The sequence below is a fragment of the Coregonus clupeaformis genome, chromosome 5, assembly GCF_020615455.1.
Source record: "Coregonus clupeaformis isolate EN_2021a chromosome 5, ASM2061545v1, whole genome shotgun sequence".
NCBI lineage: Eukaryota > Metazoa > Chordata > Actinopteri > Salmoniformes > Salmonidae > Coregonus > Coregonus clupeaformis.
In genome coordinates this window covers 28,168,070-28,181,363 of record NC_059196.1, presented here as the reverse complement: position 1 = coordinate 28,181,363, position 13,294 = coordinate 28,168,070, and the positions used below count along the sequence as shown (strand labels likewise).

Below are 13,294 nucleotides of genomic sequence, written 5' to 3'. Positions count from 1 at the left end.
TGGGACCAACAGCAATAATAGTAGTAGTGGAAATGGTATTACCATTAACAGTAACTACAACAACAATATTAATGAGAATAACAATACATTAAAGCAATAGTAGTAGACCAGTCTCAACATGACTGAGAAGACACATGACATGGTATGAAAGCTAAAACAAAATCAAAATGGGAAAGATTATTGACATTACATTGCACTTTTCACTGGCTGTCCTCTCTCTCTCTCTCTCTCTCTCTCAGAGCGTCCGTTGCATCATCTGGAGCGTGTGTTACCCATCCTGCACTCTCTGGGTACCGACTCCCACCTGCTGGTCAAAAAACACCTCGCCATGGAGACCATACTCGTCTACCTGGGTACACACACACACACACACACATACACAAGGTTACCGGGTTAAAATGGAAACAACTCAAAGGTTAACAGTTTAGGCATTAATTTCGAGTGGTTAAGGTTAGGGTTATGGAAACAAGTATCATCAAGTATTCTCACGGCTTGCAAGAGCTTTGTGAACTGCAGTGGCGCAGTGGTCTGAGCAGCACACTTCAGCTCCGAGCATCACGAGTTCACTCCCATTGCTCTGCAACTATTTCTATGTTTATTTTGTGAGCACCGAGGAAGGCATATATCGACGTTCAAAGGACCTTTTCAAATGTCTGAAATCAAAGTCTATTTCTAGTGATCAGGCTGCACACAAACAATTTAATTGACTTCTCAACTCTACTATTACTCCTATACTGCCCCCCCATAGCCAGTAAAGTGGATGTGTCCAAGCACGGGATAATGAAGTTCCGGGAGGAGAAGAGCATTCTGGGATTGGGACTGAATACCGGCAGCTTCCACGAGCGCTACTTCATCCTAAGCACTGTCTCCCTCAGGATGTACAAGGAAGTGCGGGTAAGACACACACACACACACACACTCACACTCACACACACACACACACACACACACACACACACACACACACACACACACACACACACACACACACACACACTAAGATTGAAACAGCTAAGCTGTCTGTTTTGTGTCCCTGTAGAGTAATCGTCCAGAGAGGGAATGGCAGGTGAAGAATCTGAGGGTCTATCTAGGCATCAAGAAGAAACTACGACCACCCACCTGGTCAGAACACCTCTCTGTCCCCTCCTCCTGCCTGGTCAGAACACCTCTCTGTCCTCTCCTCCTCCCTGGTCAGAACACCTCTCTGTCCTCTCCTGGTCAGAACACCTCTCTGTCCCCTCCTCCTGCCTGGTCAGAACACCTCTCTGTCCTCTCCTCCTCCCTGGTCAGAACACCTCTCTGTCCTCTCCTCCTGCCTGGTCAGAACACCTCTCTGTCCTCTCCTCCTCCCTGGTCAGAACACCTCTCTGTCCTCTCCTCCTGCCTGGTCAGAACACCTCTCTGTCCCCTCCTCCTCCCTGGTCAGAACACCTCTCTGTCCCCTCCTCCTCCCTGGTCAGAACACCTCTCTGTTCTCTCCTCCTCCCTGGTCAGAACACCTCTCTGTCCCCTCCTCCTCCCTGGTCAGAACACCTCTCTGTCCTCTCCTGGTCAGAACACCTCTCTGTCCTCCTCCCTGGTCAGAACACCTCTCTGTCCTCTCCTCCTCCCTGGTCAGAACACCTCTCTGTCCTCCTCCCTGGTCAGAACACCTCTCTGTCCTCTCCTCCTCCCTGGTCAGAACACCTCTCTGTCCTCTCCTCCTCCCTGGTCAGAACACCTCTCTGTCCCCTCCTCCTCCCTGGTCAGAACACCTCTCTGTCCTCTCCTCCTCCCTGGTCAGAACACCTCTCTGTCCTCTCCTCCTCCCTGGTCAGAACACCTCTCTGTCCTCTCCTGGTCAGAACATCTCTCTGCCCTCTCCTCCTCCCTGGTCAGAACACCTCTCTGTCCTCTCCTGGTCAGAACACCTCTCTGTCCCCTCCTCCTGCCTGGTCAGAACACCTCTCTGTCCTCTCCTCCTCCCTGGTCAGAACACCTCTCTGTCCTCTCCTCCTGCCTGGTCAGAACACCTCTCTGTCCTCTCCTCCTCCCTGGTCAGAACACCTCTCTGTTCTCTCCTCCTGCCTGGTCAGAACACCTCTCTGTTCTCTCCTCCTCCCTGGTCAGAACACCTCTCTGTCCTCTCCTGGTCAGAACACCTCTCTGTCCCCTCCTCCTGCCTGGTCAGAACACCTCTCTGTCCCCTCCTCCTCCCTGGTCAGAACACCTCTCTGTCCTCTCCTCCTGCCTGGTCAGAACACCTCTCTGTCCCCTCCTCCTCCCTGGTCAGAACACCTCTCTGTCCCCTCCTCCTCCCTGGTCAGAACACCTCTCTGTTCTCTCCTCCTCCCTGGTCAGAACACCTCTCTGTCCCCTCCTCCTCCCTGGTCAGAACACCTCTCTGTCCTCTCCTGGTCAGAACACCTCTCTGTCCTCCTCCCTGGTCAGAACACCTCTCTGTCCTCTCCTCCTCCCTGGTCAGAACACCTCTCTGTCCTCCTCCCTGGTCAGAACACCTCTCTGTCCTCTCCTCCTCCCTGGTCAGAACACCTCTCTGTCCTCTCCTCCTCCCTGGTCAGAACACCTCTCTGTCCCCTCCTCCTCCCTGGTCAGAACACCTCTCTGTCCTCTCCTCCTCCCTGGTCAGAACACCTCTCTGTCCTCTCCTGGTCAGAACACCTCTCTGTCCTCTCCTCCTCCCTGGTCAGAACACCTCTCTGTCCTCTCCTGGTCAGAACATCTCTCTGCCCTCTCCTCCTCCCTGGTCAGAACACCTCTCTGTCCTCTCCTCCTCCCTGGTCAGAACACATCTCTGTCCTCTCCTCCTCCCTGGTCAGAACACCTCTCTGTCCTCTCCTCCTCCCTGGTCAGAACACCTCTCTGTCCTCTCCTCCTCCCTGGTCAGAACACCTCTCTGTACTCTCATCCTGAGAGAGAGAGAGAGAGAGAGAGAGAGACTCAATGCTCCTCCACTATCTTAACCGTGACGTTTCCTTCACTCTCTCTCTCTGTAGTTGGGGTCTGACCGTGATGTTTCCTGTCTTTCTCTCTGTAGTTGGGGTCTGACCGTGACGTTTCCTTCACTCTCTCTCTCTGTAGTTGGGGTCTGACCGTGATGTTTCCTGTCTTTCTCTCTGTAGTTGGGGTCTGACCGTGATGTTTCCTATCTCTCTCTCTCTCTCTGTAGTTGGGGTCTGACTGTGATGTTTCCTATCTCTCTCTCTCTCTGTAGTTGGGGTCTGACTGTGATGTTTCCTATCTCTCTCTCTCTCTCTCTCTGTAGTTGGGGTCTGACCGTGATCTATAAAAGTGAAAAACAGGAGAAGCCAGAGAGGCAGCAATGGTGAGTCCCTGAATGTGTGTGTGTATCCTCTGTCTGTGTGTGCTATCCAGTATATCTCTAGGCCTTACTGAGCTACACCAGGGAACAGAGGTCAGCAGTGGATGTATGATGTCAGCAGTGGGGGTATGATATCAGCAGTGGATGTATGATGTCAGCAGTGGGGGTATGATGTCAGCAGTGGGTGTATGATGTCAGCAGTAGGGGTATGATGTCAGCAGTGGGAGTGTGTGGGGGGAGAGAAAGAGGGAGAGAGGGCCTCCCGAGTGACACAGCGGTCTAAGGCACTGTATCGCAGTGCTTGAGGCGTCTCTATAGACCCGGGTTCAATCCCAGGTGGCGCACAATTGGCCCAGCGTCGTCCAGGTTAGCAACTCTCTAGCAACTCCTTGTGGTGGGCCGGGCGCATGCACGCTGACGTCGGTCACCAGCTGTACGGTGTTTCCTACAACACATTGGTGCGGCTGGCGTCCTGGTTAAAGCGAGCGGTGTGTCAAGAAGCAGTGCGGCTTGGCAGGGTTGTGTTCAGGAGGACGCATGGCTCTCGACCTTCGCCTCTCCCGAGTCCATATGGGAGTTGCAACAGAGGGAGGGGGGAGAGAGAGAGAGAGAGAGAGAATCCTAATTATTAGTATGACAGAACAGTGAAGCAGTTGTGTTGAGGGAGACAGAGTAAAGTGTTTGGGGGCATAAAAAAAAACTAAGGGCCTGATGAGCTCCCTGCTGTGAGGAAGAGCGGCCACATGATGTACAGAGCTGTGTGTGTGGTACCTCTATGGCTGTGTGTTCTGTATCAATGTTGTGTAGTTTAGCTGTTAGAGAAAGTGCAGTTGGTGACTCAGTGTGGATCTGGTGACATCATTGCTGAGGTGTGAAACACACTCAACTCTAATCACTGACTATCTTGTTTAAATTAGGACTCACTCTGTGTTGACGCCCAGGGGACTTTCACCAGGCACTGTGTGCGGCGGGTGTGTGAGAGAGGGGAGGCTGGGGGATGGGAATGTGTGTGGGAATGTGCACTAGATCTACCTACCTAAGTCTCTCTCCCTCATCTCTCTCCCTCCTCTCTCTCCCTACTCCCTCTCTCTCCCTCCTCTCTCTCACCCTCTTCTCTCTCTCGCCCTCCTCTCTGTATCTCCCTCCTCTCTCTCTCCCTCCTCTCTCTCCATCTCTCTCTATCTCCCTCCTCTCTCTCTCTCTCTCTCGCCCTCCTCTCTCTCTCCCTCCTTACTCTCTCCCTCCTTTCTCGCTCTCCCTCCTCTCTGTCTCCCTCCTCTCTCTCTCCCCTTCCTCTCTCTCTCCCTCCTCTCTCTCTCCCTCCTCTGTCTCTCCCTCCTGTCTCTCCCTCTTCTCTCTCTCCCTCCTCTCTCTCCCTCCTTTCTATTTCTACCTCCCCTCTCTCTCCCTTCTCTCTCTCTCTCCCTCCTCTCTCTCTCCCTACTCTCTCTTTCCCTCCTTTCTCCCTCTCCCTCCTCTCTCTCTCCCTACTCCCTCTCTCTCCCCCCTCTCTCTCGCCCTCTTCTCTCGCTCGCCCTCCTCTCTGTATCTCCCTCCTCTCTCTCTCTATCTCTCTCTCCCTCCTCTCTCTCTCTCCTGCTACTCTCTCTCTCTGTCTCCCTCCTCTCTCTCTCTCCCTCCTCTCTTGCTCCCTCCTTTCTCTTTCTACCTCCTCTCTCTCTCCCTTCTCTCTCTTTCTCCCTGCTCTCTCTCTCCCTGCTCTCTCTCTCCCTCCTCTCTCTCTCCCTCATCTCTCTCCCTCCTCTCTCTCTCCCTCCTCTCTCTCTCTCCCTCCTCTCTCTCGCCCTCTTCTCTCTCTCACCCTCCTCTCTGTATCTCCCTCCTCTCTCTCTCCCTCCTCTCTCTATATCTCCCTCCTCTCTCTCTCTCCCGCTACTCTCTCTCTCGCCCTCCTCTCTCTCTCGCCCTCCTCTCTCTATCCCTACTCTCTCTCTCCCTCTTTTCTCTCTCTCCCTCCTTTCTCGCTCTCCCTCCTCTCTCTCTCTCCCTCCTCTCTCTCTCCCTCATCTCTCTCCCTCCTCTCTCTCTCCCTCCTCTCTCTCTCTCCCTCCTCTCTCTCTCTCCCTGCTCTCTCTCTCCCTCCTCTCTCTCTCCCTCATCTCTCTCCCTCCTCTCTCTCTCCCTCCTCTCTCTCCCTCCTCTCTCTCGCCCTCTTCTCTCTCTCACCCTCCTCTCTGTATCTCCCTCCTCTCTCTCTCCCTCCTCTCTCTATATCTCCCTCCTCTCTCTCTCTCCCTTCTCTCTCTCTCGCCCTCCTCTCTCTCTCGCCCTCCTCTCTCTATCCCTACTCTCTCTCTCCCTCTTTTCTCTCTCTCCCTCCTTTCTCGCTCTCCCTCCTCTCTCTCTCTCCCTCCTCTCTCTCTCCCTCATCTCTCTCCCTCCTCTCTCTCTCCCTCCTCTCTCTCTCTCCCTCCTCTCTCTCTCTCCCTCCTCTCTCTCGCCCTCTTCTCTCTCTCACCCTCCTCTCTGTATCTCCCTCCTCTCTCTCTCCCTCCTCTCTCTATATCTCCCTCCTCTCTCTCTCCCGCTACTCTCTCTCTCGCCCTCCTCTCTCTCTCGCCCTCCTCTCTCTATCCCTCCTCTCTCTATCCCTACTCTCTCTCTCCCTCTTTTCTCTCTCTCCCTCCTTTCTCACTCTCCCTCCTCTCTCTCGCGCCCTCCTCTCTGTCTCTCTCTCTCTCTGTCTCTCCCTCCGCTCTCTCTCTCTCCCTCCTTTCTCTTTCTACCTCCTCTCTCTCTCTCCCTTCTCTCTTTCTCCCTCCTCTCTCTCTCTCCCTCCTCTCTCTCTCCCTCATATCTCTCTCCCTCATATCTCTCTCCCTACTCTCTCTCTCCCTCCTTTCTCTCTCTCCCTCCTCTCTCTCCCTTCCTCCTCTCTGTGTCTCCCTCCTCTCTCTCTCGCTCATCTCTCTCTCGCTCATCTCTCTCTCTCATCTCTCTCTCCCTCCTTTCTCTCTCTCCCTCCTCTCTCTCTCCTCTCTCTCCCTCCCTCCTCTCTCCCACATCTCTCTCTCATCTCTCTCTCCATAATCTCTCTCTCCCTACTCTGTCTCTCCCTACTCTCTCTTTCCCTCCTTTCTCTCTCTCCCTCCTTTCTCTCTCTCCCTCCTCTCTGTGTCTCCCTCCTCTCTCTCTCCCTCATCGCTCTCTCCCTACTCTCTCTCCCTCCTCTCTCTCTCCCTCATCTCTCTCTCTCTCTCCCTCATCTCTCTCTCTCTCCCTCATCTCCCTCTCCCTCATCTCTCTCTCCCTCATCTCTCTCTCCCTCATCTCTCTCTCCCTACTCTCCCTTCCTCCTTTCTCTATCTCCCTCCTCTCTGTCTCTCCCTCCTCTCTGTCTCTCCCTCCTCTCTGTCTCTCCCTCCTCTCTGTCTCTCCCTCCTCTCTGTCTCTCCCTCCTCTCTGTACCTCCCTCATCTCTCTCCCTACTCTCTATCCTTACTCTCTCTCCCTCTCTCCTTTCTCTCCCTCCCTCCTTTCTCTCTCTCTCTCTCCCTCCTTTCTCTCTCCCTCCTTTCTGTCTCTCCCTCTTCTCTCTCTCCCTCCTCTCTCTCTACCTCTCTGTCTCCCACCTTTCTCTCTCTCCTCTCTTTCTCCCTCATCTCTGTGTCTCCCTCCTCTCTCTCCCTTCCTCCTCTCTCTGTCTCCCTCATGTCTGTCTCTCCCTCCTCTCTCTGTCTCCCTCCTCTCTGTGTCTCCCTCATCTCTCTCCCTACTCTCTCCCTACTCTCTCTCCCTCCTTTCTCTCTCTCCCTCCTTTCTCTCTCCCTCCTTTCTCTCTCTCCCTCTTCTCTCTCTCCCTCCTCTCTCTCTCCCTCCTCTCTGTCTCCCACCTTTCTCTCGCTCCCCTCTCTGTCTCCCTCATCTCCGTGTCTCCCTCCTCTCTCTCCCTTCCTCCTCTCTCTGTCTCCCTCATGTCTATGTCTCCCTCCTCTCTCTCCCTTCCTCCTCTCTCTGTCTCCCTCATGTCTCTGTCTCCCTCATGGCTCTGTCTCCCTCCTCTCTCCCTCTTTCCTCTGTCTCCCTCCTCTGTGTCTCCCTCCTCTCTCTCGCTCCCTCCTCTCTCCCTACTCTCTTTCTGTCTCTCTCTCTCTCTCTCTCTCTCTCTCTCTCTCTCTCTCTCTCTCTCTCTCTCTGTCTCTCTCTCTCTCTCTCTCTCCCCTCCCTGTAGGTATCTGTGTTGTGACACTCAGACAGAGATGAGGGAGTGGTTCTCCACCTTTCTCACTATGCAGGTGAGAGGACACATACTGCTGTCTTTCACACTGGTTATTATGGTTCACTGTTCTGTCTGTCACATGAATAATTAAGATCATTTTGGAATAAAGGTCATAGTATAATTTCCTCCTTCTCTCTCTCTCTCTCTTTCTATCCCCCCTCTCCCTCTCTCTCACTCTATCCCCCATCTCTCTCTCTCTCTCTTCCCCCTCTCTCTCTCTATTCCCCCTCTCTCTATCCCCCTCTCCCCGCACTCTCTCTCTATCCGCCCTCTCTCCCTCTCTCTCCCTCTCCTTCCCTCTCTCTCCCTCTCCTTCCCTCTCTCTCTCTATCCCCCCTCTCCCTGCCTCTCTCTATCCCCCCCTCTCTCTCTCGCTCTCTCGCTCTCTCTCTATCACCCCTCTCTCTATCCCCCCTCTCCCCCTTTTCTCTCACTCCCCCTCTCTCCCTCTCTCCACCCTCTCCTTCTCTCTCCTCCTCTCTCTCCTGCTCTCTCCCTCTATCTCTCGCTCTCTCTCCCTCTCTCCCCCATCTCTCTCCCTCTCTCTCTCTATCCCCCTCTCTCCCCCCCTCTCTCCCCCTCTATCCCCCCCTCTCTCTTCCTCTATCCCCCCCTCTTTCTCTCTCTCTCTCTCTCGCTCTTCTCTCTCTCTCCCCCCCTCTCAGTATGACGGTAACGTGTGGCCAGCGGATGCAGTACAAAGACGTGTGACCCGTGCATTGCCGGTGGATACGCGTCATGGTAATGTGGCGTTGATTCCGTTGCGTGGCAGCGAGAATGAGATGCGGAACAGCGTTGCAGCTTTCACCACCGACCCGCTTGGCGTGAGTCAATCCTCCAATCACTGGGGCCAATCCAAGTTTGTGGGCCTATCAGAGACCTCCATGCTGACACAGCCACCCCCAGCCCTGTCCTGAGTCCAATGATGCAGTGTGTGTGTGTGTGTGTGTGTGGTCAGGAGGGGGGCGGAGTCGAAGCTGTGGTCAGGATGGATAACCTCTGAACTCTGATTAACCCTGATTACGCTCATCGCAGCCCCTACACTCACGTGCACGCGCGCACACACAATTGCAAAAACATACATATATACACACACACACACACAGGGGTCTGTGATGGCGCTGAGATTATGCATTGAGCTTTTTTTCTTTATCAGCTGGGTGCTGTGTGTGTGTGTTGGTGTTCTGGGTGTGTGTGTGTGTGTTGGTGTTCTGGGTGGGTGTGTGTGTGTGTGTGTTGGTGTTCTGGGTTTGTGTGTGTGTGTTGGTGTTCTGTGTGTGTGTGTGTGTGTGTTGGTGTTCTGGGTGGGTGTGTGTGTGTTGGTGTTCTGGGTGGGTGTGTGTGTGTGTGTGTTGGTGTTCTGGGTGTGTGTTGGTGTTGGTGTTCTGGGTGTGTGTTGGTGTTCTGGGTGGGTGGGTGTGTGTGTGTGTGTGGTGTTCTGGGTGGGTGGGTGGGTGTGTGTGTGGTTGTTCTGGGTGGGTGTGTGTGTGTTGGTGTTCTGGGTGGGTGTGGGTGTGTGTGTGTGTTGGTGTTCTGGGTTGGTGTGTGTGTGTGTTGGTGTTCTGGGTATAGTGATCATATATTTAAGCAATAAGGCACGAGGTGGTGTGGTATATGGCCAATATACCATGGCTAAGGGCTGTTCTTAGGCACGACGCAACGCCCTTAGCCGTGGTATATTGGCCATATACCACAAACCCAGAGGTGCCTTATTGCTATTATAAGCTAGTTACCAACGTAATTAGAGCAGTAAAAATACATGTTTTGTCATAGCCGTGGTATACAGTCTGATATACCACATCTGTCAGCCAATCAGCATTCAGGGCTCGAACCACCCAGATTATAATGTGTTTTCTACGTGTCCATCTGACCCTGAGCTGTGATGTGTGTATGCTTGCTGTGGTCAGGTAGTTAGTTTGTCTGTGTCTTGGCTGAATGCAAACACAGGATGATGAATCCATATAGAACACTGACTATGTGTGACATAGCTGTTAGCACTCACCATTACCCATGACAGAGTTCATGTCAGCCAGTCTGAATGAATGAATCTCTCTCTCCCTCTACCCCCCTTTCTCTCTCTCTCTCTCTCTCTCTCTCTCTCTCTCTCTCTCTCTCTCTCTCTCTCTCTCTCTCTCTCTCTCTCTCTCTCTCTCTCTCTCTCTCTCTCTCTCTCTCTCTCTCTCACCTTACACCCCTCACCCTCTCTCTCTATCCCTCTTTCTCTCTATCTCTCTCTCTCTCTCAGCTCTTTAGAGATTTCTGATAATGGGACCAGACAAGGTGAGACGTCATTATCTAATGTTTGTACGTGTGTAAGAGTGTGTGTGCAATTATCTAATTGTCCGTGTGTGTTTCATAGGGGAGAGACCACCAGCTATAGAACCCACAAACTCTTCAGAACATTCCAGTAACGACACCCCCCCCACACACACACACACACACACCTGTGCCTATGAACTGGACCTCTAAGCAGGGGCAGCAGGTGTGTCATGAGGATAGAGAGACTATGTCACCACAGTTCCTTTTTAGAACTGCAGTGCACCCTGGGATACATGGAGGACCTGGAAGATGCTCCTGGTATAGACTGAGAGAGGGACAGACAGAGAACACAGGCGGTTACTGGAGCAGCCTGACAGAGCACAGACTGTGTCTCTCTGAGAAGCCTGGAGAACCTCTGACAGTTGGGAGATAATGGAATGATCTTCACTGGCAATCCAGCCTTCACTGTCCCCATATGGCCCACAATAACTCTATCGCCTCTCTGTTTTGAACTTTCCTCCACCTGTACCCTCATCTCGTCACCCTCACCTCTCTCCCCCTCTCTTAAAGACTCCCCCATCTATAAATTGTTCACCCCATCTCTCCCCAGTGTTCTCCCTCCCTGTTTTATAGACTGTGTAATTATTTATTTCTCCAGCAGAGGGAGCAGCATATGAACGTAAGGGGGGACTCTCTCCATATAGAAATAGTATCATTTATGTAGGTAAAAGGTTAAAATATTATGATATTTCAGACAACCATGACCATCATTCGACATTAAGTTGGTTCCACTAGTCAAGTGGGAGCCATAGGGATGTGTGTGTCCAAGTTCACTTATGTAGTGACATCATTACTCCCAACTCTAGGCTCTACCTGTACACACACACACACACACACACACACTGGCCCTCATAACTGTTTTTGGGCACTGTCCTTCAGCCCAAGGAAAGAACTGATCACTCTGTTTACCGTTTGACTAAGACTGTTCTGTCCTTTCTGTCTGGTACTCTGTACACTTTAATAAACACATTTCAGCCAGAACTTTGTGTGTAATCTAGATTCCTAGCTCAGTGATGATATGTGGAGGAGTCCGTGAGGAAAGCATTAAACACCTAACCGTGTGGTTGAACCAGCCTGATCTCGTGAGCTCACATTCTGTATCAATTCAGTAAAAACAAAACGTGAGCACAGCGGTAAGTCTGGTTTCACAAGGCTAGTGTGACTGACTGGTCAAAAATGTTCTACTGTTCTGGGGATGCAACAAAAAGCACAAGTAGTATATTCTCATCAATGTCAACATAAAAACTCTCAATCATCATATTAAAATGTTTTAACCTGCCTCTGTCTTATAAATGTGTATTTAAGTAACTTTTATAAATTCAGATAGTAACTGTAGGTATGAATTTTTATAAAGTCAATGTTATTTGGATCTGTGTGTGAGACTGTTTGACTGTGTTTGAAAAGACGTAGCATCCTCTGACACTACAACCATTCCATTCTGCCCTCTGCGTCTGTTCTCTGAATGACAACCCAACTGTTTCCATGGTGCCCAACTGCCCGTGGTAGTCTGTTCTCTGAATGACAACCCAACTGTTTCCATGGTGCCCAACTGCCTGTGGTAGTCTGTTCTCTGAATGACAACCCAACTGTTTCCATGGTGCCCAACTGCCCGTGGTAGTCTGTTCTCTGAATGACAACCCAACTGTTTCCATGGTGCCCAACTGACGGGGTAGTCTGTTCTCTGAATGACAACCCAACTGTTTCCATGGTGCCCAACTGACGGGGTAGTCTGTTCTCTGAATGACAACCCAACTGTTTCCATGGTGCCCAACTGCCCGTGGTAGTCTGTTCTCTGAATGATTACCCAACTGTTTCCATGGTGCCAAACTGTCCGTGGAAGTCTGTCTCTGAATGATTACCCAACTATTTCCATGGTGCCAAACTGTCCGTGGTAGTCTGTCTGAATGATTACCCAACTGTTTCCATGGTGCCAAACTGTCCGTGGTAGTCTGTCTGAATGATTACCCAACTGTTTCCATGGTGCCAAACTGTCTGTGGTAGTCTGTCTGAATGATTACCCAACTGTTTCCATGGTGCCAAACTGTCCGTGGTAGTCTGTTCTCTGAATGATTACCCAACTGTTTCCATGGTGCCCAACTGACGGGGTAACTGTCCTTCAGACTGAGTAGCAGAGAAGCTCAACACTTACTGTCACTGATTTGACTCATAACTACTTTATTGAGGAAATGACTGTGATATGTAGTTGTCTCACCTAGCTACAGTGAGGGAAAAAAGTATTTGATCCCCTGCTGATTTTGTACGTTTGCCCACTGACAAAGACATGATCAGTCTATAATTGTAATGGTAGGTTTATTTGAACAGTGAGAGACAGAATAAAAACAAAAAATCCAGAAAGACCCATGTCAAAAGTGTTAGAAATTGATTTGCATTTTAATGAGGGAAATAAGGATTTGACCCCTCTGCATAACATGACTTAGTACTTGGTGGCAAAACCCTTGTTGGCAATCACAGAGGTCAGACGTTTCTTGTAGTTGACCACCAGGTTTGCCCACATCTCAGGAGGGATTTTGTCCCACTCCTCTTTGCAGATCTTCTCCAAGTCATTAAGGTTTCGAGGCTGGCGTTTGGCAACTCGAACCTTCAGCTCCCTCCACAGATTTTCTATGGGATTAAGGTCTGGAGACTGGCTAGGCCACTCCAGGACCTTAATGTGCTTCTTCTTGAGCCACTCCTTTGTTGCCTTGGCCGTGTGTTTTGGGTCATTGTCATGCTGGAATACCCATCCACGACCCATTTTCAATGCCCTGGCTGAGGGAAGGAGGTTCTCACCCAAGATTTGACGGTACATGGCCCCGTCCATCGTCCCTTTGATGCGGTGAAGTTGTCCTGTCCCCTTAGCAGAAAAACACCCCCAAAGCATAATGTTTCCACCTCCATGTTTGACGGTGGGGATGGTGTTCTTGGGGTCATAGGCAGCATTCCTCCTCCTCCAAACACAGCGAGTTGAGTTGATGCCAAAGAGCTCGATTTTGGTCTCATCTGACCACAACACTTTCACCCAGTTCTCCTCTGAATCATTCAGATGTTCATTGGCAAACTTCAGACGGCCCTGTATATGTGCTTTCTTGAGCAGGGGGACCTTGCGGGCGCTGCAGGATTTCAGTCCTCTACGGCGTACTGTGTTACCAATTGTTTTCTTGGTGACTATGGTCCCAGCTGCCTTGAGATCATTGACAAGATCCTCCCGTGTAGTTCTGGGCTGATTCCTCACGGTTCTCATGATCATTGCAACTCCACGAGGTGAGATCTTGCATGGAGCCCCAGGCCGAGGTATATTGACAGTTATTTTGTGTTTCTTCCATTTGCGAATAATCACACAAACTGTTGTCACCTTCTCACCAAGCTGCGTGGCGATGGTCTTGTAGCCCATTCCAGCCTTGTGTAGGTCAACA

General features: G+C 51.4%; 1 protein-coding gene across 7 annotated transcripts in view; it reads left to right on the top strand.

Annotated features, from left to right (window-relative positions):
* Window positions 1–11,160, top strand: part of LOC121566786 (arf-GAP with Rho-GAP domain, ANK repeat and PH domain-containing protein 1-like) — an 80,169-nt gene extending 69,009 nt beyond the window's left edge. For 3 of the 7 annotated variants that reach the window (XM_041876677.2, XM_045213863.1, XM_045213866.1), the window contains exons 26-33: window positions 240–353; window positions 749–894; window positions 1,040–1,122; window positions 3,266–3,325; window positions 7,515–7,578; window positions 8,228–8,386; window positions 9,808–9,842; window positions 9,922–11,160. In XM_041876677.2, coding sequence (XP_041732611.2) covers window positions 240–353; window positions 749–894; window positions 1,040–1,122; window positions 3,266–3,325; window positions 7,515–7,578; window positions 8,228–8,386; window positions 9,808–9,825 — 644 coding nt within the window. In that variant the 3' untranslated portion in view covers window positions 9,826–9,842; window positions 9,922–11,160. Of the gene's footprint in view, window positions 1–239; window positions 354–748; window positions 895–1,039; window positions 1,157–2,996; window positions 3,326–7,514; window positions 7,579–8,227; window positions 8,387–9,807; window positions 9,843–9,921 lie in introns of those variants that run through there. The other 4 variants (XM_045213860.1, XM_045213872.1, XM_045213871.1 and 1 more) reach the window with 4 other exon arrangements.
* The last annotated feature ends 2,134 nt before the right edge of the window (window positions 11,161–13,294 follow it).